General features: G+C 41.5%; 1 protein-coding gene across 6 annotated transcripts in view; it reads right to left on the reverse strand.

Annotated features, from left to right (window-relative positions):
• Positions 1 to 27954, reverse strand: part of TIAM1 (TIAM Rac1 associated GEF 1) — a 237403-nt gene that overhangs the window by 25931 nt on the left and 183518 nt on the right. For all 6 annotated transcript variants that reach the window (XM_048492825.1, XM_048492826.1, XM_048492822.1 and 3 more), the window contains 5 exons: positions 23172 to 23276; positions 21130 to 21211; positions 18312 to 18398; positions 16771 to 16986; positions 4509 to 4612 (listed from right to left, as the gene is read on the reverse strand). In XM_048492825.1, coding sequence (XP_048348782.1) covers positions 4509 to 4612; positions 16771 to 16986; positions 18312 to 18398; positions 21130 to 21211; positions 23172 to 23276 — 594 coding nt within the window. The remainder of the gene's footprint in view (positions 1 to 4508; positions 4613 to 16770; positions 16987 to 18311; positions 18399 to 21129; positions 21212 to 23171; positions 23277 to 27954) is intronic.

Genomic DNA, 27954 nt, shown 5'->3' on the forward strand with positions numbered 1-27954 from the left:
ACGTGAGTTTTGCCTTAGTTACGCTCCTCCTCTTAGCAGTAGCACGCAGAACTTGAAGCAGTCTAGCAGGAGGTGCACCGGCGTGCGTGGCAGCCTGTGCCTGCGTGCATTCGTTTCCCACCCAAGGACCGGCGCAGTGGCTGTGTCCTTGCCACAGCCCCGCCCAGGAATGCCCCGTCCCCGGAATGCCTGGCCACACCCCCATCGTGCTCCGCCCAGTCCCACTGGCGTTATGCCACAGTTTGAATCCCACCACCATGGGAACCTGTTACTAAAATTTTTGGATCCCACCACTGATGAGAAGCATGTATTTATAACATTCCAGAAGCTGTCCTGTTAAAACCATCTGTAAAATAACTGGTGATAAAATTATCTCATAGACTGCAGACACCCCCCTCCCCCCACCAAAAAAAATGCCATTGCATTGGGATAATTTCAGATGGTATGGCTAACAACTTGATTCTGGTGCAGGTGTTTAGCAGCTTTCCCTAACTACTGAGATGCAACTACATAAGGCTGCTGTAATCTATGCAACAGTGATGGCTCCCAAAACAGAAGAACAAGACTATGCAAATTGCAATGGTCTCTTATGGATAGAGATGAGCCCACAAAGGCACACATTCTTTTAAAAAATCTATAATCATGGACTTTGCATCTTGAGAAACTACTCCAATTTCTCTGTGCAACCAACACTTATTCAGTACTATTTCTTCTTTATATAGATTCTTTAAATGATACATATAACTTTCACTCAATTAAGGTTTCCAAAATGCAAATTCCAAGACTATGGAATTTTTTACAGTCTTCAATGTACAAACTTTAATAGACCATATATTTATTTGACACCTAGTTAACCATATCTCTTAATTAAAAGACAGCAAAATAACTCATCTGCTCATGTTTGTACCTATTTTTGCTTGGGAAACTGCTGATCTTGCAGACAAGCATGGGTTAACTGAAAGATAAGTGCTTGAAATAGTAGAATTCAGGTCTTCTAACATTGGTGATCACAGTCACTAGCTTACAGAGGTGTATCTAGTAACAGAAAGACCTCCTACCATTTCAGCATTTTCCAAAGACAATATTTTATTTAACTGAATGCCCACTGAAAATAAAACCTCACTAATTATTAAATGTTCTTTTAGATGAATGAATAAACTTTAGATTATTATGCAGTCTTTAAGTAATACCTTTTGACTCTGCATATTCAAAACGTGAAAACCACTCACTCAATTATTACTGCAATAAAATGTAATGTTCATTTATTATTAATGCTGTGTAGTAAATCCTATGAAATGAAGCACATGCCAAACAGAATCAGAAGCTCTCTCCATGCCTGCATTTCTGGATTTATATTTAGCTATTCCTAAGAACTGCTACCATCAAAAACTGTTATGCTAATAATTCCCTTATTTGCCATTTTCTGGGAAAAACCCCACACACCGAAATCTAGATTCCTTGACCTATTTAACGACAAAAAAATCCTTTCTCAGCCCAAATCCATGTATTTCATGCTGCTGGATATTTTTCATGCATGTTAATAGGAAATCATAGCTACCAAATTTCTCTCGTAGTCCTCTTCAGACCACACACACTCAATAGAATCAAGAAGAAATGGAATTCTCAGATGTAAGCTGCAGCACTAGATCTTAATTCTTTCAAGGAGCTTTTGCGAAAGAACTCAAGCAAGGACAGCTTAAACTTGAAAGGAAGAAGCAAAATCCCCAGTGGAAAATAAATGTCTCTTGCCTGTGGCTGGGGGAAAGCGGATTGGCTGCAACCTGGACTCTTTGAGAATATTAAAATGTCAAGAAATGAAGCAGCTTGCCAATTAGAAAATATTTGAAAGACAACAGCTTTGGGGGGGGGGGGGATCAAGGAAGATCTCTTTCTCCCTTTCACCCACCCCAAAATATCACACTTATATGTGGAAAGAGAGTGTGAGGGCATATAAATCTTGATGCATTTTGACTACCCCTAACAATAAAGAAAAAATCAGGCATAAAATACATTGATAATTGAAACGTATATGGAAAATTATTATTGTATGCAACATCAAACACACCATAAGATAATTAGCTGCAATTTCATGAGACAGCTGCCCTAATTTAGAGGGAAGGAAACGGATGTCCAGTAGCACTTCCGCTCAGCAGTTTGTTTTTTTTAAAAGGACATCTGTTACCAAATTTTTTTATCTGCTTAATTTAACACCATTAGCACCAAAGAAAGGGAAGCACAGAAAGAAAGAAAGAAAGAAAGAAAGAAAGAAAGAAAGAAAGAAAGAAAGAAAGAAAGAAAGAAAGAAAGAAAGAAAGAAAGAAAGAAAGAAAGAAAGAAAGTTCACATATTCCAAACAAATTCACTAACTCCGCTATTTTGGCAATTTGGAGACAATATTCCACAGAATGGAATAAAATAAACACAGACAAGGATGGTCTCAGGAAGAAACCCCAAAATGCTTGACTGACTTGTGCTGAGTAAAAATTCCCCATAAGCATCCAGGCTGGAACCTTTTACAAACTGGTTCTTTTTTATGTCAAAAATGACTAACATTTGGATATGAAAAGCAAATAGTCTAATGAACAACTGCTGCAGTATTGAAATTTTTCAACATCCATGGTGGTAGGTTCATCCCAGCAGCACTGAAGGTATTTAATGCTAAGGTGGTTCAGTACCTTCTGTATGGCATCCCTGTCTGGATCCAAGCTTGGCACCAGAATTTGGAACATGTTCAATCAAACTTCCTGTATAAGATATTTGGCACCCCACGTTGTGTCCCTTACAGTGTTCTTTGCTTGGAATCAGGATAGCATTTACTAGAAACTAGGGCATGGGCTATAACATTTAAGTTTTGGTTGCGCTTATGTTTCTGTTCAGATCTGGAAAGTTTAACCTTGAAAGAAATGAGGGAACTCCAGCTTTCGAAATGGTGGTTGCATATTGAGGCCGTTCACATGCTGAGGTGCAAGTGGCTGCTGCCCACGGAGGTGCCTCCATTTCCTTTCCTCACAGTCACCTTCTCTCCTTGCCAAGCTCTGCAGGGATGGGGAGCCACGCCCACACTGCCCTCTGACCCCCGGGAGTTGAAGACAGCATGGGCATGCCTCCCTGTCCCTGCGGAGCTTGGCAAAGAGAGGTGAGTGTGGGGAGAAATGCCACTCCTGCACCTCCCCCCCTCCGCTAGGGTGGGTGGGCCATGTCCAGATGCTGGGCCCCCTCCCTCTCCTCCCTAGTTTAATTCTCCCACTCCTCTTTCCCAGTTTATTTTTTTTTAAATATTCCTCTTCTGCCTGCATTTGGGCTTCCTCTGACTCAGCCTCCCAAAGTAGCCATTTTTGTGGTTGTCCCATGTCCAAAGGCACCCTCCAGCTTAATAAGGTTGGGACCTCTGCTCTATACCAGTTACCACCAAAACAAAAGAATACCTAAAAGCCAGTGCCAGATTTACCAATAGGCTTGGCAGGCTGAAGCCTAGGGTCTCAAAATCTAGGGGTGTATAATATTTTTGACATTGTCATAGGCCTTTCTTACACATGCTGTCATGACACACTATAGTCTCTAAACAACCTTTCAGTAATTTTCCTTGCACTCCATTTCAGAATAACATGGTCCTAAGGTGATAATTTGACACTAGCATTGATTTCTTTATTGATTTTGTGTGGGTGGGGGATTGGGAGGAGCCTGACAAGTAGAATAGCCTACATCTAAATCTAGCACTGCTAAAAGGACATTCAGAATACATTTATGCTTTCATTGAAATGACTTTGTGGCACTGTTTTTTAAGAATTAGTCTAAGGAGTGAGAAGGCAAGGAGGGTTTGCAATTCCCCAGTTCGTAGGGAGGTTGGTAAGGTAAAGGAGACAGAACTATCATATATACATGCAAAACCAAAACAAAGCTTGGCAAATTCACCTATGTCCGTGGTGGCGAACCTTTGGCACTCCAGATGTTATGGACTACAATTCCCATCAGCCCCTTCCAGCATGGCCAATTGGTTCGCCACCACTGACCTATGTTAATTGTCAGCTATCAGTAATCCATTTGCTCAGCCAATTTAATATGGAGAGTTCTGCTTCAGTCAAATTGCCTAGTATTGCAATTGTATTTAAGAGGCCATCATAGAAACTGGGGTACCAGCATAAAGTAAATATATATACCATTTTGTATTTAATATATGAAGAATTGAAAGGGAAGAAAGTACAGAGAAACATGGCTTGTTTTTGTGGTAGTTGGGACAGTTTAATATGATAAAAAGGAGCACCAGAAAAGTGTAGTCATTCGTACTACTGCCACAAGTTCATGATGGGCGCAGGAAGAGGCATTTAGGGTTCAGTAGGTGGAATGGGCTGTAATCAAAGCTCTAATTGGTTTTATTCCATATCATTGCAAACAAGATCAACATTCTCCTGGTAAAGAAGCCCCAATCACACACAGCCATGAAGTCGGCACATCAGCTTTGAGCCTTCCATGCCACATTTCACCCAATGTCAAAAGGAAAAGTTTCACACCTTGCCTGTTTTATCAGCGTCTTCAGAGGATTCCAATATGTGCAGTTCTGCCTCGTCTGGAATTGCCTCTGCACAGTTCTCTTGTTCACTGCAGAGAAAGTGTCCTGCCAGAATGGAAAAAAAAAAACACATAGGAAAGGAGGAAAATAACACTTCAAGGATGCAACACAGCAAACACTGATTCACCAAAAGCAAATAACCTAATCATCTCTCTGTCTAAGCCCATTACTACAAGATTCTCACAGAAACAGAATTATTGACCTATAATAAAATACATATCAAGAGAGTAAAAATTTACACGAACCATTTCTAAACCAGTTTTAACAGTGATAGAATGTTGAGATTCCTCACCAAGCAGAATTAATTTAAGGATACAGATGGACTGGTTCCAAAGATCTGTATCTATTCGTTAATCAGAAATAAAGCTGGACTATGAACAGAGGAACCATCACTGAAATGGTATTTGTATTTATTACTTTTCTGTGTCCATTGTTAAATTTTCTGTGACTAACATACTCACTAACTCATAGTGCAAAATTAAAAAGATCTATGCATAAAACAACCAATAAAAGTAATGGGATGGATAGACAGAAGAATGCAAGATTGTTGAATTATGTAACAGTTGCTTTATTTCAGTGAATAGATTACAGAGAAAAGTACACATACAATGGCAGTTTAATAAAGGAAAGGTTTAAGTAACTGCCATAAATTGTCTGATACATAGCTAAGATTTCTAGGTTGGCTCTTGTGGGAAATTTCTGCTAATGGAAGAGGTAGGAATTTCCTGGACTCCTGCCTCCTCAGGGAGGGGAATGTCCTCCAAAAGCTACATTTCAGGATGCATTCTGGGATACAACAAGAAGGTAGAAGTCCTGCTCCACTGAAGGAAATTCCTTCCATCAGCACAGTTAATGCTTTTAAAAAAAATATTTGTCAGATCTCAAAGCATCAACAAAAGAGAAAATATGAAGTTACATCAACAAAGAAAACACAATAAATCAGTGTGTGAAGAAATGTTTCCTTTTATTAGCCCAAATTCTTCCCCCCAGCATTTTCAATGTATGCCCCTGGTTCGAGAACTGTGAGAAAGAGAGAGAAATTTCTTTCTATCGACATTTTCTACCCCATGCATGATTTTATAGACTTCAATCATATCCCCGGCTCAGATGTCTCTACTCCAAGCTAAAGAGTCCCAAACGCTGCAGCGTCTCCTCATAGGGAAGGTGCTCCAGTCCCTCAATCATCCTCGTTGCCCTTCTCTGCACTTTTTCTATCTCATCAATATCCTTTTTGAGATGTGGCGACCAGAACTGAACACAAAGCTCCAAGTGCAGTCGCATCACTGCTTTATATAAGGGCATGACAATCCTTGCCGTTTTATTATCAACTCCTTTCCTAATGATCCCCAGCATAGAGTTTGCCTTTTTCACAGCTGCCATGCATTGAGTTGACATTCCCATGGAACTATCAACTAAGACGCCCAAATGCCTTTCCTGGTCGGTGACTGATAGCACTGACCCCTGTAGCATGTATGTGAAGTTTGGATTTTTTGCCCCTAGGTGCATCACTTTACATTTTGCTACATTGAATTGCATTTGCCATTTCTTAGCCCACTCACCTAATTTATAAAGGTCTGCTTGGAGCTCTTCGCAATCCTTTGTGGTTCTCACCACCCTACATAATTTGGCATCATCCGCAAACTTGGCAACTACATTACCCACCCCTACTTCCAGATCATTTATGAATAGGTTAAAGAACACTGGTCCCAAAACAGATTCTTAGGGGACACCACTCCCGACATCTCTCCATTGTGAGAACTTCCCATTTACACCCACCCTTTGCTTCCTGTTTCTCAACCAGTTTTTAATCCATAGGAGGACTTCCCCTCTTATTCCTTGATTGCTGAGTTTTCTCAATAGTCTCTGGTGAGGAACACTGTCAAAAGCCTTTTGGAAATCCAAATAGACAATGTCCACTGGTTCCCCCTTATCCACATGCCTGTTTACACCCTCAAAGAACTCTAGTAAGTTTGTAAGGCAGGACTTGCCTCTGCAAAAACCATGCTGACTCTTCCTCAGCAGGTCTTGCTTTTCTACATGTTTAATAATTTTATCTTTAATGATAGATTCTACTAATTCACCAGGAACAGATGTCAAACTGACTGGCCTGTAATTTCCTGGGTCCCCCCTAGACCCTTTCTTAAAGATTGGTGTGACATTGGCCATCTTCCAGTCTTCAGGAATGGAGCCTGATTTCAGGGATAAGTTGCATATTACAGTGAGAAGATCAGCAATTTCATGCTTGAGCTCTTTAAGAACTCTTGGGTGAATGCAATCTGGGCCAGGGGATTTGGTAGCATTTAGTTTATCAATGGCTGCCAGAACTTCTTCCTTGTCTGCCACTATCTTCGCTAGTTCTTCGGATTCGCCTCCTAAGAAGCAATTCAGGTGCAGGAATTTTCCTCACCTCCTCTTGGGTGAAGACAGATGCAAAGAATTCATTCAGCTTCTCTGCAATTTCCCTGTCATCTTTTAGCGCGCCCTTTGTTCCTTCGTCATCTAACGGGCCTACCGCTTCCCTAGCTGGCTTCCTACTTTTGATGTACTTGAAGAACTGTTTGTTGCTGGTCTTGATGTTCGCAGCCATGAGTTCCTCATAATCCTTTTTTGCCTCCCTTACAGCTAACTTGCTTCTCTTTTGCCACCATTTGTGTTCTCTCTGGTATTCTTCATCAGTTAAGTTGGACTTCCATTTTCTAAAAGACATCTTTTTTTCCTAATAATTTCCTCAACCTCCCTTGTTAACCATGGTGGCTTTTCTTTTGGCCTTTCTTAACCTGCAGAACACATTCCAGCTGAGCTTTTAAGACTGTGTTTTTAAATAACCTCCAAGCATCCTGGACAGTTTTGACTCTCTTGATTTTCTCTTTTAGTTTCCTGCGCACTATCCCCCTCATCTTTGAGAAATTTCCCTTTCTGAAGGCAAATGTAACTACATTAGTAGTTGTCACTTGTTCGCATGCAGAGATACTGAATCTGACAGAATTATGATCGCTGTTCCCTATCGGCTCAACACCATGACTTCCCGCACCAGGTCCTGGGTCCTACGCAGAATTAGATCTAGGATCACCTCTCCCCTGGTTGGTTCTACAACCATCTGCTCTAAGCCACAGTCATTTAGCATATCCAGGAATGCTCTCTCCTTACTGTGACCTGAACATGCATTTTTCCAGTTTATGTGGGGATAGTTAAAATCACCCATTACCACTACATTTTTGTTTTTGTTGGGCTCTCTAATTTCTTTTTCCATCTCAGAATCCTCTTGTGCGCTTTGATCAGGGGGACGATAATACATCCCTAATATTAAACTGTCCTTCACCCCTGGTATTGATATCCACAGTGATTCTGTAGGGGAACCAGCTCCCCTTGCATTGTCTATTTTATGTGACACTATGCTCTCTTTGATGTAAAGGGCAACTCCACCCCCAATGCGCCCTGTCCTATCCTTCCTATAGAGCCTGTAACCTGGTATAACAGCATCCCACTGGTTCTCCTCATTCCACCATGTCTCTGTGATGCCCACTATATCAATGTCCTCCTTCAAAACCCAGTACTCCAGCTCCCCCATTTTAGGTTGAAGGCTTCTACTATCAGCACAGAGACACCTGTATACCCTGTCTATGTCCCTAACCTGGGATTTATGTGCTTTGCCCACTAGCCCTTTATTGACACTATCACTTATCACATGCACATTGCTATGTTCCACGCTTGTATGTGGTTGATTTAGAAAAACCTCCCTTTCTGTCTGCATCCATAGATACTGTATTCCAAACCGAAGTCACCTCAGCTCCTGTTATCTTTCCCCCAGAACTTAAAGAGACCAATTCTTCACAAAAAAAGAGCAATGGAATATTCTTCACAAAAAAGAGCAATGGAATGCATTCAAATTAAGTAGTATTCCATTAACTGATATTCAAACCGGCCTAAAAACCATAAATTAAAAATGTGCTTAATATCTGAAATATCCTTTTCTCAGCTGCTAAGAAAGTATCTCAGATCCAAACTGAAACAGTTCTTTGTACATGGCCTTCTGCCATATCGTTTTAAAAATTCAGTCTGTATGACTGTTTGAGAACAGTGTTATTTAAGTTATAAAATCAGCAACATAGCCCTGAAAGTATGTTCCCATTTGAATAGCATTGTTACTAGATTTTAAGATATTTGATCAATTAACCAATTAAAGAAATCTCTCTTTTGTATATTGTGGTCTGTTGACCTTTATACATAACTAACAGCCAAGGTTTTTACCACACCTCTAACCGTATCATCCATCCTACCTGGCTTGAGCAGTTTCAATTTATCTCCTGTGACAGTTTCTTCAAAGCTACATGAAAATACATCCTCAACTCTTCCTATGCTAATAAACCTTCTACTTTTTATAGCTATGTGGCTTCTCCTTCCTGTTGTAAGAAAAATATGCTACAATCTACTTCCTGCAGTGTTGACACCAATTGCAGACAGAAAGAAATTGTACTTTTGGGCCAATATTTTATGTGTCTTGGGTGGCGAAGCATACCAAATGCTTTATTATCAATTGTAACTTCACAGCTCCTCTCTATCCAATCATTTTGATAATCTATATATATAAAAAGCTAACAGTGACTTTGTTAGTCACACCCTAACGCCGAAACGGCTGGACGGTTCGCCCCCAAATTTTCACATGACGTTCCTCCCTGTTCTGACCAGGTAACTGGACCTTCAAATCGCCAAAAGTCCATACCTGAGTCAGGTAAAACGTCTTTTTCCTGGCGCACCAGGCCATGAAGCTAGCTGTGTTTAACTGTCACCCTTAGAATGTTCGTGCAGCATGTCTGTGGCCTGAGGGCTTGGTATGAGGGCTAAGAATGTTCGAGCAGATGGTCAGCCATGAGCAGTGAAAACAGTAAATAGGTAATACTGGTAGGTAATATGAGTGGAAGTGAAACACATACACACTTTGTCATGTGAGACGTAAGGTGGGGTTCCCCCCCTCACACGCAGGTAACTTTCACTCTCTGTGCCTCACCCACTGCTACCACACAATACACATCCAGCTCATCCTCACACACCTCACTCTGCCCTCCCTCACATCAAACCACCACTTACCCACTTCCTCACCCATATTCACCACAGCTCTCTTTTACTAAAAGCGAGCTGGAGTTTGCCTTTTTCTTCTAAGAAAATCCTCGGGGTGGGGGGCGAACCAACACTACTGGCTCCGCTTCTTTTGCACATGGCCCTTTAAGAACCCAGGAAGCTGGCCTTGAACTGAACGCCTCACCACCCTGCCTCTGCTGCCTGACTGGGCTAGCCTCCTTGCCCCAGTTCTGCCTTACCCAAGCCAGGACTGTGCATGTCAACCAGCCTCATGGGCAGCGGGATTCGCACTCTGGACAGTTCCGTTGTGGAATGGAAAGGGTTACCTTATACTACAAAACAAAACACCACCATATTACAATGTGAATTGAAAAGGGAAAGAGGGATTCTATTTGACCACCCCAAAAGGCTATGCTGCGGATCATTGGACCTGCATGGACATCTGTGTGGGTTGAAGACTGTGATGAGAAGGACAATTGCCACAGCAATGCGTGGCCGGGCCCCGCTAGTGCTATATAATGTGAAAACATGTAAATGTAGTATGGCATCAGCCTAATTTACGTCACATTTATATCACATTTGTTATATTGGTTATAGTACATCTTAAACTATTTTCACATAGCTCTCTAGAAATGGTAATAGTTTATTTTTATTTTTGAAGTAAGGGCTAACCATCGCAATGACAAATGTGAAACCTATTTGCCATTAGAACGTGCATAGAGAAGCATCCATCAGAAGAGCCCTTAATTCTGACACGCTTGGATGAGGTGACTGAAACCAGAGAACTAGTTTTTAAACCTAAATACTTTACAGAAATGTCCTGAATTGGTTAGAATGATGGCCTTTTGGGGTCTGAGTTGAGCTTGCACATAGGGAACCTATGTTTCACTGGTTTGCCCCTTTTAGGAATCTACAAATGTGTGAGTGCCTAGAAGTCATTCACCCCTTCAGAATTGGTACCACTGTGGCAAGGGATGCCACTTGCCTCCTCAAAGTAGAAGGCTTAAAGCCCAGGTGAAGGCCATCCTGCAGGAAGTCCAGAATATTGGTGACCTGAGCCAGAATTGAATTAACTGAATTTCTTCTGCATCATCTGACAAAATATTTCTAAGTGAAGTTATATATTTTATTTGTTGATATTTTCTTTGATTCCAGAATGGTGTCTGTTACTTCCTTACTCTATCCTAATTTGGAAAGGAAGCCCTGTTCACTCTCCAAGTGGTTAGCTGCTACCATTCTGGGTCTGGATGATGAACTGGGCCCTACCACAGTAGATCCTGATGCATTGAGAGCCTGTGTGGTGGGTGTGTCACCATCTATGGTAGTGACAAGAACCAAGGCCTTCTGGGCAAGAACAGACTACGATCTCTGCTCCCTGACCATCTTGAGGAGTCTGGGCAAGATAGGAAGTGGAGGAAACACATACAGGAGTTCTTTGGCCAATTGGTCACTAAGGCATCTGTCACCTCTGTTTCTGGGTGATAGTACTGAGAGAAGAACCTTGGAAGTTGCCGGTTTTTGTAGGAGGCAAAGAGATCCACTCTGAAGTAGTCCTGTTCACATATCTGATTGAATGTTTCTCTTTTCAGGATTCACTATTCCAATTGGATTTGCTGATGGCTGAGCCAGTCTGCCTTTGTATCCACCACTCCCCTGATGTGTCCTGCTATCAGTGATAACAGGTTTTTCTCTGCCCAGAGAAGTATTCTGAGTGCCTCTCGATGAAGAATAGATGACTACAACCCTCCTTGTTTGTTCAGGAAAGTCTTTGTTGCTATACTGCATGTTCTTATCAGGATGTGAGAATGACAAATACTGTACTAGAAAGTCAGGAGTGCTTGCAATAACACCCTGAGTTGAGTCATTGGTCAATAGTTCGGATTCCTGATCATCCCATCACTCCTGTGCCAGTATGCCATTCATTGTAGCTCCCCAGCCAGATAAATTCGCATCTGTGAAGATCTGGGTGAACTCCTTCACTCAATAACACTTGTTCTGCAGCACATTTTACTTTTTTGTCCACCAAACCAGGCTGCATTTCACTGGCCTGGGAACCATGAGGGATATGTTGTGCTGGGTGGCAATTGAGAGCTAGTTTGGCTGCAGGAGCTGCTGAAGACCTCTCGAGTGTAGACGTCCCCACTTTATGGCATTGATGTTAGAAATTATCAGTCCCATCAAGCTGAAGAGGACATGAGAGGGGAGGTTCTGGCCTTAACACTTGAAGAATAAATTCCTTGATCTTTCACACCTTCTTGTCTGTCTCCAAGAGTTTGTTTTGCTGGTGTTTATTATGACTCCCAGATGCTCTATCTACTAAGAAGGAGTCAACATGCTCTTGAATTTGATGACCAGAAAACCACGCTGCTCGAGGCAGGAGATAGTCTCTGCTCTCTCACGTGGCTTACTACAGTGATAATGGATGGATGTGTATCCCTCGTTGATGCAAGAGTGCTATCACTTTGACCATCAGGCCCAAAGGGTAGGGCCTGGAACTAGTACTGCTGACCTCCCATGCAGAGCCTCCGGAAGTTCCTGAGTCCTCTGAATACTGGAACATGAAGATAGGTCTCCTTAGGTCAATTGAAGTAATAAATTCTCCTGGCAACAGAGACTTCACTATTGACCTTGGAGTCTCCCTGCCAACTTGACGGAGCCTTACGAACTTCTTCAGGAACTTGAAGTCTAATATTGCTTTCAGTCCCTGTTCATCTTGGGGACTGTAAAGAACAGAGAGTAAATGTCCTGGCCTTGTTCTGGTGGCAGGACTGGTTCAATGGCATGAATGGTTAGAAGATGTTGCACTGAACTGATGGTTCTGAACTTTTTTGGAACTTTTTGGCTATGGGGGACACCTGCGTATACTCTGGTGGAATTTACAGGAACTTGATTGTATTGCCTTTTGCCACTACTTCTAGAGCCCAGGAGTTGACCTTGGATCAGTACCAGACCTCTCAGAATTGTGATAGTCTTCCCCACAACCAGAGGCTGAAAAGCATCACACTTCATTGTTTTTTCCACTCAGGTCAGATCTGCCATGTTTGGACTAAAATCTGTGGTTGAAGCTGCCTCGTTTGTTCTGCTGGCGAGAGGAGTTCCAATCTGACCTGCAAAAGTCTTGGTGGGAGTGTGGGAGAGAGTGTTGGGTCCAAAAGGAATAGTTGTGGGAACCACACCTGTCATTTCTTTTTAGGGTTTTGGATATAACCTTGGACTTGTCCTTAGACACCACCAAGACGAGATTTAGAGAGTCACCAAGGGGTTTCTTGAAGGAGAAATCAGCAATGACAGTTTATGAATGGAAGTCAGCAGACCAAGCCCAGAGCCAGTGAAATCGTCTGATGACCACAGCTGAAGCCAATGCTCATGCAGCAAATGTTATGGCATCAAGGGTGGCATCCTCAGAGAAGGAGGCAGCTTTGAACATCCTGAAAGCCCCTTCATGTAAGCAATGATTATTTTCTGGCCGTAGCTAAAAGATCTTCCTGGCCCATACTATGGCCACCCTTGAAATAATAGAGGCAGTCGCAGAGGCCTTGATGGTCATTGTGATCATCTCACAAGTCTTTTTGGACAGTTGGTCTGCTCTCCTATCCACTCTGTCCTCATCGCCTTCCAACAGGAGCCCCAAAGACTGCAATGCAGCTATGAGAGCATCTACTAGGGGAACTTGGAGCAGATCGATAGTATAGAAGGACAATATCTACAACTTCTTAATAAAGCCTTGCATGTCTATTGGCTGTGGGCTTAGCCCGCTCTCCTGAGCTGATTTTCAAAAAAAATGGAGAAAGGGGAGAACCTCCTCATTGGGAGTCATATGGGGAAAGAACTCCTCATTGTACTTATGTTTAGATTTTATTTCATAAGCATCGTTATATTTTAAACAGAACTTATTAATATATAAAGTTGACCCATACTTAGTCAGACCGTTATCCTATCTAGCTCAGAATTGTCTACTCAGACTGAAAGTAGATCTCTAAGGCAAAGAAAAGTCTTTCCTTACACCTAATACTAGAAATCCTGTAACAAGAGCTGCCAATCATTGACTCTGGGACACAATGCATGTGCTCTTCCTTCTGCACACAATGCATGTGCCCTTCAACTGAGTCATGGCATCTCCCAGTCTGGCAAGAAGAAAGAGTGGGCTTTAATATTCACTCAAATGGTCCAGGAGTTGAGATAAATCCCTTGTTATATACCTGAACTCCTCTCTGGGGTCAGACAATCCTTATCTGTCAAGGGGAAAAGGAGGAAACCATCAGCCTTACCAGCAGAAAACTGGCCAGGTGACCACTTTAACTGTCCATCCTTCTGCCTTTTATTGCAGGGGAGAGGGTATCAGTTTTGACTGGTGATGCTAAACAACTGGGAAGAGTTAAATTCTCTCTCCCCAACCTCAGTCTGAATCAGATTATTACACTGCAAAGGATCTCCTATTTTATTTTATGTACTCATTAGACAAATTACACTAACAATGAGCTGGTTCCATATAGCATAATGCTGACATCTTGTGGCCAACTAGAATTCCTCGATTTCCTTGAACAAAAAAAATTGCCAAGTCCCAAAAGCAAGTCATGTTTTCTTTGCAAATGTTTGTCCAGTTTGTGACGCAACAGAAGAAAGGTTTCAATAAAATACAACATCTTTGCAGCAGAAGCAAAGAATTGAGATATGACTGAAACATAACAAAAAATAGAAATTCTTTTTTGTGCTTTCTATTCTAAAAGTATTTATGGCTTATTGATAGTCTTCTTTAGCAGCTTTCTATCACTGTCATAAAGTCTATCCTAAAACATAATTCACTAAGGATGGAACAGGTAACAAAGACTTACTGCTAACCAATTGCCATGCATTCCATCCCACAGTTCCATTCCTCCACCTGCTCCCCAACCCCCATGAATAAGCAGGGCCCAGTGGGGCAACGGTGCCAAAGCTCCCTCCAGTCTGGCCAGGTACTTTCCCTCCCAGTCCCGCTCAACTGACCCTCTCCCACTAAAAACCAAGCCAGGACCAGTGGGGCAGTGGCGACAAGTTGCCCTCCTGCCCGGCACAAGCCTTCTCAGTCCCCCACCAACCCTCTCCCCGCAAAAAACAAGCCAGGCTTAGCCTCTTCTACCCCCATCACTGGCTCACCCACATGCCAAGTGCCCAAGACCCACCTGGCAAAGACAATGAGTAGCGGTGGGAGCAGGCAGGCCAAGGAGTAGTGGTCTTGGTTAAATGGGGGCCTCAGGTCACACAAGTGAAAGTAATGGGTAGACCTGGCCTCTGCAGATGCCAGGTTTACACATTGCTTCTTAATGAGAGGTAGACAGTCTACTGGCCTCAGTGTTTGGGCAATGGGGAGAGGAGCCGGGGAGGGGGGGGAGGTCACAGAAGGGGAGTGGCTGCGCTAGAAGAGGCAGGTGATGGAATAGGCAGGTGATGGAACCCGCTTTCTCCCTCATCTAGAGCCAATTTTATTTGTACATAAAATGGGATTTACTGCTAGTGCACAAATAATTGCACTTCTTCACAATCACGTCCCCTTGTCTCTTCCATATTTTGTTATCTCTGGACCAGCCAAGTGGCTGGATTTCTACTGATTAGTTTTTGAGGGTTTTTTCCAGTTGCCTGCTAAGAGTTACATTTTACAATGGGAAAATGAAGAATGACTTCCCCCCTCCCTATTCTATCACAATTAATTAAATAAATACCTTTATAAAATTAATGCTTAATGATTATCACTGATAAGTTCACACTTTTCCCTGTTATGTCTTATTTCTTAATCTTCTAATCCTAAATTCACAAATCATCAACTCATTTTTTTCTGTTTTACGCAAAAAGTCTGCTATATTAATTCTGCTTTGTTGCAGAGAAGTGGGGTCCAAAGGGGTTCTCAGTGGCTGTGCACATCCACTGCACATGAAAAAATTCAACATAACTATCCTTGATAGGGCTGCTGTGGATTGCCCATTCAGTTGCTCTGTTCTCTGAGAAACTTTAGATTGAAAACGGCTCAGGATGGGGATGTTTCTTTTGCATGCTGTTAAGCATGGTGGCTGGGTTCTCGTACCGACTTTCTGTGGAAGGAAGGATTTCTGCCCACAGAGTGCTAATTCCTTACCTCCAGCTGTAGCCCAGGGACATTTCAAGCTACACCTGGAAGGGGCAAGTGAGAAAATTACACTCAGTGGACAGAAATCTTTCCTCCCAAGGAAATGTGGTGATAGATCCCAACCATAATGCAATGTTGCCTTTGGGTATCAGAGAGGCATTTCTGGCTAAAGCCAAAGAAGAGAAGTGATAGTCACATTCCTGCCTTTGTTAGACAGGGAAACAGACAGGGAATGGTTCTGAACAATGAAGTCCTGTTGTAATCACTAGAAATATTATTAAGCTGCCTAAATATACATTCCTTTGGTTTCTGAGATTCTCAGAAGTGCTCAAACACTTCCAAGCATACCCTTTCAATAGTAACGGATAGGAAAAGCCTTTACAGTTAATATAACTTTCTGCCGATTTTCTGCTTTACTGTGGAACTGCAGCACACATGCTGTTCCAGAGGCGCATGTTTTGTTCTGGATGTTCTCCATCCCAATAGGCTACCTGCCTATATCTCAGGTGAAGAATTTAGAGTGCAATCCTATGCAAGGTTATGCCAGTCTAAGCTCTTCCTTCATTTCCATTGCTCTGAGAAGTTCACTCAAAGTTAAAGTTCTCAGGACATATCTAACAATTACTACTAGTGGTGTTTATTTCTGCACAACTTGTTAACACCCCTGTCCCATCTAAGCTTCTTCTTGGAAGAGCCTGACGCTAACTTCCCCAGGCAATATATGGAATATTGTCATATAAAACCTTGCCACACATTTTAGGAGGATATGGGCTCAATATCTCCTGAAAAACAGTGACACACGATCAATATAGAGTTTTCCCTCTCCGTATCTTCTCCACTGATTCATTGAGAATGCTGGCAGATTTACATGGTCAAGTGATACCTATAATTACTACACTTAATTTTTTTAAAAACTGGGGGGAAACTGGTGATCTATGAACTAATTCTTATGCATAGCATGTGTAAAGAAGGTTAGATGTAAGCCTGGCATGCTTTTATTTTATTTTTATGTTTTACTGAACAGGGGTACCTTGGCTGTTGACAGATCTTGAAGGACTTTCAGCCAGGTCAAAAGAACTGTCCATGCGGCGTGGTGGCAGCTGCGTTAGCTTTTGCTCTGATTCAGGATAAGTCCGCACTGTAAGGCACAGAGAATGCTGAACAAGAATATCTCTTAGCGTGACTGAATTCAGGTCCTGGGCAGCTTTTTTGTTAATGTCAACAATTTCATCACCAGCTTTCAGGCCTGCAAAGGAAAGTAGTAAATTTAGATTCATATTGCAGGTTATTACATTCTTGTATCTATTTCAAAATATAAAACTTGTCCTTATTAACCAACAGTCAAGCATATTTAAGGCTTAGTCCCCAAAAGTGTTCCTCTGAACTACTGCACCTCTCTCCAAACAAGTGATCCCAGCCAAATCTAGGCATATTTGCTAATTAGGGACTACATGGGATTTTTGACATGCAAATACCACCAGCATTGTGCTATTCCTGGCTGGGAGGTGTTTGTAATTTCTCAGATCACTCACATATGCAGGGAATGGGGGTTAAGCCAGATTGTGGATTGGTGCCTTTACAACCCTGACATGTTTGGCTACTGAATCATTTCATGAGTCAGAATTTTGCAAATACACCTAAATTTTAATGCTGGCCTGACTGAATGCGCTTCCCTCAGTGGTCCTAAAAGGCAGGTTTCATCGGACCCCCATCATAAAAGAACATGTCTCTGCCCACAGAAGGTCACTGAAACAGTCGACACGTCCTTTAGACTGTGATCTATATGCTCCACTCAGAAGACAGTATATTGATCTTCACATTGATAACTGTGTCTTATTGGATAAAGCCAAGACTTTCCACTTGCTCTGTGACCGATGCCCACAGAGATCTTTCGATGTAGCAAAATTTCTGGTGCTGGCTCAGCAGATTTGATTCAGACTCTATCCAACTATCTTTTAACTAATTACAATGTCTGAACACTTTTTATCTTAATTTATCTTATTTCTTTTAACCCCTGTATTTATTCTTTTATTTATGCCAATGAAAGGTGAATGATGATGACACCTAACTTGTCCAAAAACATTCTGAATTAATATCCGAGACCAGGATCTGTATTCATTTTTCTAAGACATTTATGACATTTTCAAATGGTAAGATTGTATTAAGAACAGATTCAATGAATTTCCTCTCATTTAAGCATTTTAAGTATAATAATTCCATGTATTTTTCTTTTTTTATACATTGCTGTCCTGTTTTGGAAGTACTTTCTCTATAACACATTTATGTCGAGTCATCCATAAGTTAGCTATCAATGATCGCTATAGTAAGACAGCAAAAAAAATCCTAGCCCATCTGGGATTACTTTGCATGTTCATTTGAGTAATGATAGGTCTATATTATCTTGATTTAGAAGAAAGTAAGTCATCTGGAAGACACTATGGCTGGAATAATTTTGCAGCCACTCTTCAGTTAATTTTAGTGAGATAAAGTATATCTTGTATAGAAGAAAGAAGAAGCTTGGATTCAGTAACTGATTTACAGAGGACAATGTTTTTTTCCCCCACATCATACCTTTCTTGAAAGCCAGACCCGTCTCTTTGACACTGCTCACATAGAGCCGGCGAATCCCTTCTTCTTCCAGCAAGCACAGACAAAAACCTGTCAAAATATTGGTATCAAAATTAAATACCCTTGAATTTAATTACACAAATAAATGTTCCATTCTACAACCTGATATTATAGATTTTTTTTACTGAGTAAAAGAATTTAGAATATTGGGCTAGATCAGTGGTGGCGAACCTTTGGCACTCCAGATGTTATGGACTACAATTCCCATCAGCCCCTGCCAGCATGGCCAATTGGCCATACTGGAAGGGGCTGATGGGAATTGTAGTCCATAACATCTGGAGTGCCAAAGGTTCGCCACCACGGGGCTAGATTCTACAACCAAGCAAAAAGTATTTTATACAGACGACTATCTATTATTTATTCAGCTTGTTCCCCAAATTAAAACAGACACTATCTCCAAAACACAATAACACCTTATTGATTTTTGTTTATGTTCCTTTCCTACTGATTATGTGTATGTATGAGCCATTTAAACTTTGGAACATTAAAAATATATTAAGCAACACATAGATCTCATCTGAAGATTGATCTGCGTACAATAACTCAGAGTTGTTCCACTGGGCCTTTGCGGGAGATAGCTGCTGATGAGTGCCACCCCCTTCACTTACATGATTTTTACTGCTTCCAGGATACAGACCTATTCACCATCTGTTGGTTGTGTTAGGTTAAATGGTGGATTGGTTTTTTAAAGTTTTATGATGTTTTAACTGAAATGCTACATTGTACACTCCCCAGAGCCCTTCGGGGGTGGGTGGTTTAGTAAGTCTAAATGATATAAATAAATAACAAACATAAGAACATAAGAACTAGCCTGCTGGATCAGACCAGAGTCCATCTAGTCCAGCACTCTGCTACTCGCAGTGGCCCACCAGGTGCCTTTGGGAGCTCACGTGCAGGAGGTGAAAGCAATGGCCTTCTGCTGCTGCTGCTCCTGAGCACCTGGTCTGCTAAGGCATTTGCAATCTGAGATCAAGGAGGATCAAGATTGGTAGCCATAGATTGACTTCTCCTCCATAAATCTGTCCGAGCCCTTTTTAAAGCTATCCAGGTTAGTGGCCATCACCACCTCCTGTGGCAGCATATTCCAAACACCAATCACACGTTGTGTGAAGAAATGTTTCCTTTTATTAGTCCTAATTCTTCCCCTCAGCATTTTCAATGAATGCCCCATGTTTCTAGTATTGTGAAAAACAAACAATCACATGCAAGGACTTGACCTCAGCAAAAGTCATACTACCACAGCACGTTACATTGTTGTGGGTCTGCTGAGGCACATATGGCTCATGCATCTGTGGAAAGAAATGTGTAAACTGGACCTTGCTGGCTTTTGCCAAACAAGGTGGAGGTTCTGCCTTCAACTAATTAATATAGAAAGAAAAGAAACCTTGCAGTATATGACAATACATTTGCAATAGCTTAGGCTCCAGTAGATTTTACCACAAAAATACATTTCTAGGATTAAAAATAAGAGATCTATTAGAACATTAAAGTAAATGGAAATTATACTAATTCAGAAAACATAAGGCAGGTGCCCTACTGCTAACTCATCCAAATACATTACACTCAGTCCAGTACTCAGCAGAATTATCCACTTTAAGTCCAGTAAAGTCAGTGGACTTCTAATGGTGTTAAATCTTATTAGGACTGCATTGTCTATTTCATTAAAAATAGCTTTTTGGTCTGATTTTGCGATTGTAAAATGTTTAGTTGTTTTCCAAGGTTTTCCTGCCTTAAAATACTATTTGCTAAATCGCCAGTTACTGTTTGTTTTACATTCACTTACAAGCAGAAGAGGAAAATATTGTCTAAATCTTGAACAAAAAAACCTGTGGTGTTGGGATATCTCCATTTGCCTTGGTCTGTTTATAACATCAGCTCCTGAGTATGAAAATACAGGCTAACTATCCAGCATTTCTTGTCCTTTACTCAGGCGTCTCTAAAATGGAACATTTGCTGTTCTGAAATTCTACAGCTTCCCAGAGTGTAGAGGCAGCAATTTGCCTTTTTGTTCATTAAGCAAAGTATTTATGGCCCTCTGGGGAAACTGCTTAACATAAAATTAGCCACCAGATACAAAGAAACAGATGTGATAGAAGCCTCCTCCCAGTCTTGCTTTTGAAGAATTCTTGCGGATGGGAAGATATTTTCATTTATCTCGAAAACAGGAATTGAGGCTATGGGCTACAGTTGTGGATCATTAAATGTAGACAACTGGCAACTGCTATCATCAATATATCTAATTCTCAATGTGACCCCATCTGTGATTCTTAAGTCCACAGACTAGGGGCCATGAACAGACAACAATAAATCTTTCTACAAACTTGAGAAAAGTTCCAGGTGTGCAGAAATATGTGAAAAAAGCTGAGGGGTTAACCCTTCCCCCAAATAGAAACATCACCTGTAGCTTTAAGAAGCAAATGCTCTCAGTGGCTGTTGCTGGCAACCACAACAGAATTTTCAGTTAAAGTCTTGATTTCATTCGAGAAAAGGCAGGGTCCTCTCCAGGACTGAGAGTGCTCCTCACTCACCTAATTTATAAAGGTCTGCTTGGAACTCCTTTGAGAGTGCTCCTCACTCACCTAATTTATAAAGGTCTGCTTGGAACTCTTCACAATCCTTTGTGGTTCTCACCACCCTACACAATTTAGTATCATCCACAAGGTAGAGGACACATATGGGAATTAAATATATAGGATACTAATGACTCAGTTTCTAAGGATAAATTATTTGCTATAAAACCCATGAAATCACACACACTCACCATAGTTATCTGACAATGTGTCAGATTTTTCAATATTAATTTGTTGTGTAACTTTTTCACAGATTTCAATTTCTTTATATAACTGCAAAACAAAAAATGGTTAGAAGAATATAAACTATATTGCTATGCTGAAGGTTTTTATATTTGTAGGTTTGTTTTTTTCTTATATGAGACTGCTTCTACCAATTTATATACATATACATAAGCCTTTACTGGCATCAAAAGCACAAGTATAATAATTAAAAGGGTTCACAGTTGTTTCACATTAAAAAATACAAAACATAGAAGAAACAACATTATTAAAATGCATATGTTATAATTTAACGGTACTTAAAATTGACACTTGTTCCTAGCAAGGAGAAGATTTATAATGCTCTGTAGGAAACCAGCTACCCTCTCACACAGATCTGCAGAAGGGCTATTTAATAAGAAGGATGTCAAAGCTGCAACAGAAGAGTTGGTTCTCAGTGCTAGAATTGGGGTTAAGAACTTGGCCCGAATCTCAGCATAGAATGAGCAGAAAGATAAAATATGTTGTACTGTTCCAGTATTTACTGAATCACAAGGGCAGACTCGTTCTGAATATGGTACTCTCTGGAATCTTCCAAAGAGTAGGGCAGATAGCATAGCTCTGCACTGCCTCAGATTTTGTAAGAGAGAAAGATATTCAGCAATATGGCCTGGTGTGCTTGGAATTCCCAGACTCAATGGGGAACATGTCTTAGAAGCAGCACAAATAAGATTTTTGAGCCTTTATTTCCCAAAATCTGTGTTTTATGCTTCTATAAGCATCAGAAGCAGAACAGGAAGATCAGTCATCTTAGGTATCCATTCTGGACAGAACGTTGGACTACAAACACAATTAATGCCTAATACATGCATATGCTAGTTAAAAAGGCTGCAAAACTAAACACCCATTCTTATGCAACCATGCTCACATTATGCAAATTATGTATGCTCTCATATACATGAAACCATAATATGAGAATGATATATTGGTCTAAAATGTCTGAAGATAGATAGTAGTAATACAAAATGTTAAACTTTATCTTTAGTTATTTAGATTTAACTTCAGGCATTTCAGCATTCTTTCGTTATCTAATAGTTCTTGTCATCTCCTCTAGAGGTCAGTATTAACTCTCTTTTCTAGTCACATTATTCCTTAACTGCCTGTGTTTAGTTTCCCAGTGGTGAGAATTTTTTAAAATTTAATATATTATTGTTAGAAGAAGAATTGGTTTTATACCCCATTTTTATCTCAAAACAGCTTATGAACTCCCCTTGCCTTCACTCCCTAACTCCCCACCTTGTGAGGTGGGTAGAGAGGGGACTGAGAGAACTGTGAGTAGACCAGCAGACTTTGTGTGTAGAAGTGGGGAAATAAACCCTGATCATGTGTAGGAATGGGAAACAAATCTGGTTCACCAGAATCTGGTTCACCAGAATAGAGTCTGCCATTAACAAGGCGGAGCAGGAAATCAAACACAGTTCTTCAGGAAATCAAACACAGTTCTTCAGGAAATCAAACACAGTTCTTCAAGTTCTGCCAATCTTAACCACTATGCCATGATGGCTCTTAGCATTTTCTTAAGTTTGATCTCTTACTGACTCTGCTTCAGTCAATCAAGTTTCAAACTCCTTAAGATTCATCAGGACCCTAATTTCTTATCTCCTGTTATAGCAGCTGTCAATTTTTGCTTTTTAAGCTATCAGTAACCACCAGATATATACCATGCTGCTTCGCTGGCCTAAAAATAAAAATGTTTATTTACGTGCTTCTCTTTCCTCATTCAATATGAACCTATAATAAGCAACAAGCAGTAGTTTCCAGATTAAAGATGAATCACAAATGTTTACAATATTTGTTCCACTGCATGCAAATCAACACCCTAAAATTCTGCTAATGGTTTAAAATTCTGCTACTGCTTTCAAATCCCTCAGACTTGATGAATTTCAAAAGGCTGCAGTAAATTGCCCAAGAGGATAACTAATGCAATGGCATTATAAAAAAATTAAAACTTCTTTTGAAAAATTAAGATTACCAGTTCATAGATATCTTCATCTGACTTTGGTACATAGAATTGCATTTGGTTTCCTGTCAGGAACTTTAGACGCAAACAGTGAGCTGAGTAATCCAGATGATGTGCCTGGAACAAAATGGAGAGATGAGAGGAGTTAAGGCAAGTCTGAATATACCAAAGCATATTTTTAAGTGAATAATGCCCCTGTAAAATGGAAAGGTCCATTCTTAATGTTTTCTAAGCTGTGCTTGAAAACAGTTTATTTCCCACTCAAATGCAAACATGCTTGGTTAACTCTTTCATAAGCATAGCATTGATCTGAGACTACTGCTGAAGTCAGAAACTTGCTTACCAAGCATGTGGGTAATCATACAGCACCACAGATCAGTCAATAGCTCTCTCCCAATATGTTAAGACAATCTTCTAAACAAGATCCTGTACAAAATTAGTTTGTTTCTGAACCATGAGCTTACCAACAAAGTGCCAACATATTGTCGAAGGCTTTCATGGCCGGAATCACTGGGGTGCTGTGTGATTTCGCCTGCATCTGTGGCTGGCATCTTCAGAGGATCTGAATCCTCTGAAGATGCCAGCCACAGATGCAGGCGAAATGTCAGGAGAGAATGCTGCTAGAACATGGCAATACAGCCCGGAAACCACACAGTACCCAAGGTACCAACAATTTGAAAATTTTGAATAGAAACATGAATACCTCTTAAATTCTAAGCATTACACATGATCCCCCAAAAAAAGTGCCCACCAAATTATACCCCAAATAAATGGGAACTCACAAAGAGTTGCAGAAGGCATCTCATTTCCCCCTCCCCCACTGTTTCATATCTCTTTCCTGAAAACCCTCTCCCCTTTTCCTGTTTCCTTCCCCCCTTTCCACCCAACAGCCAACCTACATTTATCTGTTCCTCTGTCTTCAGATTCCTTCCACCACCCCCCAGCAGCAGCCTTTGCCTAGAAAAATGATACCCAGTTGTTTGGTACTGGCCACTGGGTCAGGCTCACTTGAATGGCAGGAATCCTCAAGGACTTTGTGAGGGGAACCTCATTTTCCCCTGTATCCCTCCAGCCCACACTACTCCCTTTTTTCCTTCTCATTTCAACCCAGTGGGGACCATAGCTTACATTCTTCTCCTCTCCTTCTTTTTCCTCACAACAACCCTGTGAGGTAGATTAAGCTGAATGTATGTGAATGGCTTCAAAACATTCAGTGAGCTTCTGCAGCAAGATGGGAATTCCATACTAGGTTTCTCATACTAGGTTTCTCAGAGCCCTTCGGGGACGGGGCGGGGTAGAAATTTGAAGCATAAATAAATAAATAAATAAATAAATAAATAAATAAATAAATAAATAAATAAATAAATAAATACCCCATTCTGAAGCTCTAATACTACTTTACACTGGCTAGTGTTGAACAGCAGCTAGGTAAGTCAGGTCATTCGGAGACTGCTGTCAGACCTGGTCCTGATCCTTCCCCCTCCCCCTGCTCTCTACTCACAGAACCCAAGACAGGGAATGCTGCCATTGCCAGCAATAGCAACTGAGGGAAGATATAAAAGCTCCTTTTATAATTTTGTGTTGGATTCACATGTGTGTGTGTAGCAGGTGTGATGCAGGTGCGGTAAAATGCGTGGAGGCAGTGTGCGTCACTTCCTTGCTTTCAGGTTTGTGGAAAGATCCATCTTGCCTGTTCACAGCTCCAACCACCAGATTTCAGTATCCTCAGATTTGGCCAGAGTAGTTTAGAATACACAAGCAAGAAACCACAAGGACTTGTGGGAGACATTTCATTTCCCTGCTCCACCACTATTTCCTCTTTCCCTTTTCTGAAAGCCCCCCAGTCTCTTCCCTTTATCTGCTTTTTTCTTTCCAAAGGCTGGTGACCTCCAGGTGGGGCCTGGACGTCTCCAAAATTAGAACACGTCTCCAAACTGCAGGGATCAGTTAGGAAATTCCTAAAGATTTCAGAGTGGAGCCTTGGAACAGTAAAAGTTTTGGGAGAGAAAGAACCTCAGCATAATACTATAGAATCCACCCTTCAAAGCAGCCATTGTCTCCAGAAGAACTGGTCTCTGTCATCTGGAGATCGCTTGTAATTCCAGGTGATCTCCAGCCCACACCTGGAGGTTGGCAACATTAGTTCCTCTGGAGGAAATGGCTGCTTTGGAGAGTGCAGTCTGTGAGGTAGGTTAGGATGAAACTATAGGACTGGCCTAAAGTCATCCAATGTCAGATGGAGATTTGAACCTCTGTCCCACAAGCCCTATTCTGCTCTAACCGCTATATCATACTGGCTTTCATACAGTGAATGCCCTTGAAAAATAGCAAGCAGACAGGCTTAACTAAGCTATGCAAGTTGGGGGAGGGGGGTCAAGTCAGCCAGAGATTGCTTCCAGGCCTAGACCTGCCAACTTCCAGATTGGACCTAGAGGTCTCAAAGAATTGCAACTGAACTCCAATTGACAGGGAACTGTTCCCTTGGAGGAAGAGACTGTTTCAGAAGATAGACTCTGGCATTATTAGATTTGTATCTGATTGGGCTGACTTTGCTATTAATATATAGACAAGTGAACACCTGCAAGAAATTTGCAGGGAGGAAGCACTCCCTCCACCGTTGTTTCCTTCCCTTTCCCCCTACTTCTCTGCCTTTCAATCTTTCTGCCACCCCAACTCTCCCCCATGCCTGTCACTCTCTGTTCCTCCCTCATCACTCATTTTTCTCTTTTCTGCCCCTAATCACATCATTTATCTTTCTCTTTCTGCCCCACCCTCACACTCTTTATCTTTCCTCCCCAGCCAATCGCCCTTCTTTATCTTTCTCACAAGTCAAGCTTCCTTTCTTTCTGTCTCTCCCCCAAGCCAACCCCCCTTCTTCCTCTTCCTCTTTCTCAAGTCAGCCCCCCCTTCTTTCTCTTTCCCCGCCTCCCCTTCGTTTTTCTTATTATTAAGGTCAGTGGTAGCAGTGGTACATGGAAGTGCTCCAAGTCCAGAGCCTGACACAACATTGGCCACCTCTGCAGCTGTGCCGAGAGCCAGTCTTAGCATCCTCTGCTGCAGCAGCCAGGTCTGGAGCCTTACCTGGCACCCTTCACTATTACCAGGCCAGAGCAGCTCCTAGCATTTTTCACCTCTGTCACTGGGTCTAGAGTGGGTCCTAGGTCTGCCACCATGACTAGGTCCAGTGCAGCTCCTGGAAGAAGACACCACCATGGCTGGCCCCTGACTGACTCCTGGCATCAGATGCCACCAGGCTCAGAGCAGCTCCTATGTCCAGGCCCAGTGGTAGCTCCTGGGCTTTGCTGTAGCCAGGCTCCATCATTACAGCAGTGGATGCCACCATGTTCCATTGCAGAAGAAGCCACAGAAATAGCAGCATCCACCAAGATCCTTTGGAGGGAATTAACCCCCCTTTGTGGACTTTTTTCCCCAGATTTTAGATTTTTCTGCAAATCTAGGGAATCTTCCAAATATGTGGAAAAATCTGTTTTAGGTAAATGTGGCCCTAATCCATGAATTTAGATATCCACAGATGGGGGCACACTTGGAGAATAGTGTTTAGAAGACGATGCAACTGTTTGCATCTTTAAGAAATATATTTGCCCTGAGGGATATTTTAGTCTTATTTGAAAATAATATAAATAGTAATACACACACAGCAAAAAAAGGGTGTACTCCCAACCCTACAAATAATTAATAAAAACCAAGTTACCTGGCTCTCCTTCCATTCTCTCATCTATTCTCACTCCACTCCAAACACCTTGTTTTACAAATGGAGAGAGCAAAAGCCTTGAACTGCTGGCCTGGTATAGTCTTCCCTACAAGAAAATAAAACCTAATGCAATAGAACGCTTCAGTGTAAAATGGAGCCATCTTAGTTGATTTTTATGGTTTTACAGGGTTAGAAAAGGCAACTACGAGAGCAGGGCAGCCGTCTTCTTAGGGTTGGTGACAGTATCATGAGACCAGAGGGCTTGCATTCTGTCAGAATTAAACGGGCAGTAGACTTGCAGTGTATCTGCTGCTAATGAAAGAGGGGGGCAGCATCAGGGGAGGGCGAAGCAAATGAGTGCTGCCAGTCATCTATTCTTCTGAGGACAATTATTACTTGCCCCAGGTCTGTGGCAAATTGCACTCTAAACCAAGACAGATAAAATGACATTGAATTAAAATCAGTCCCAACTGGGCTTTTCATATCTAAATAAGTGAACATTAGTACAATTTTTATTTGTAATTTCTAATTAAAATAAGAAAAGAAATTACGGGACACATCTAAATCTGTACAACTTTCATTGTCTAAATCTGGAGCTGAGTTCAATGCAATGCATATCAGTGAAGAATAGGCTCAACAACAGCCATTACTTGCAAAACATTTTAAAATGAAACTTGACAAGCCAGCACAAAAGTAGGAAAATAAAACCACATGAATGGAAAAGATGACCCACTACCCTCTTTCAACCAACCTCTTTCTGTCAATCAGCATTGAGCAGACATCCCATACACATTCTGCAGCTCAGTTAGCTTCAGAGCTGTCAGAAGGAAGCAACAACTGAAAGGCATGTCAGTAAGATTTAGTCTGACATATTAGAGAACCCCCAGAGATCAGTGTCCAGGCAGCATCAGGCTATCACACACAATAATGCCTACACATTGATGAACAGCCAGTTTTGGTTGTGTTCCCTCGTTTCCCCCTTAGGAAAGAGACCTCCAAAAGAACATTTCTTAACAAGCTCCTTCCTGAGGTCCACAGGGTCGGGGAAGGGGTGTGTGGTGGCTAAAAATTGGGAACCCCAGA

The sequence above is a fragment of the Sphaerodactylus townsendi genome, linkage group LG04, assembly GCF_021028975.2.
Source record: "Sphaerodactylus townsendi isolate TG3544 linkage group LG04, MPM_Stown_v2.3, whole genome shotgun sequence".
Lineage (NCBI taxonomy): Eukaryota > Metazoa > Chordata > Lepidosauria > Squamata > Sphaerodactylidae > Sphaerodactylus > Sphaerodactylus townsendi.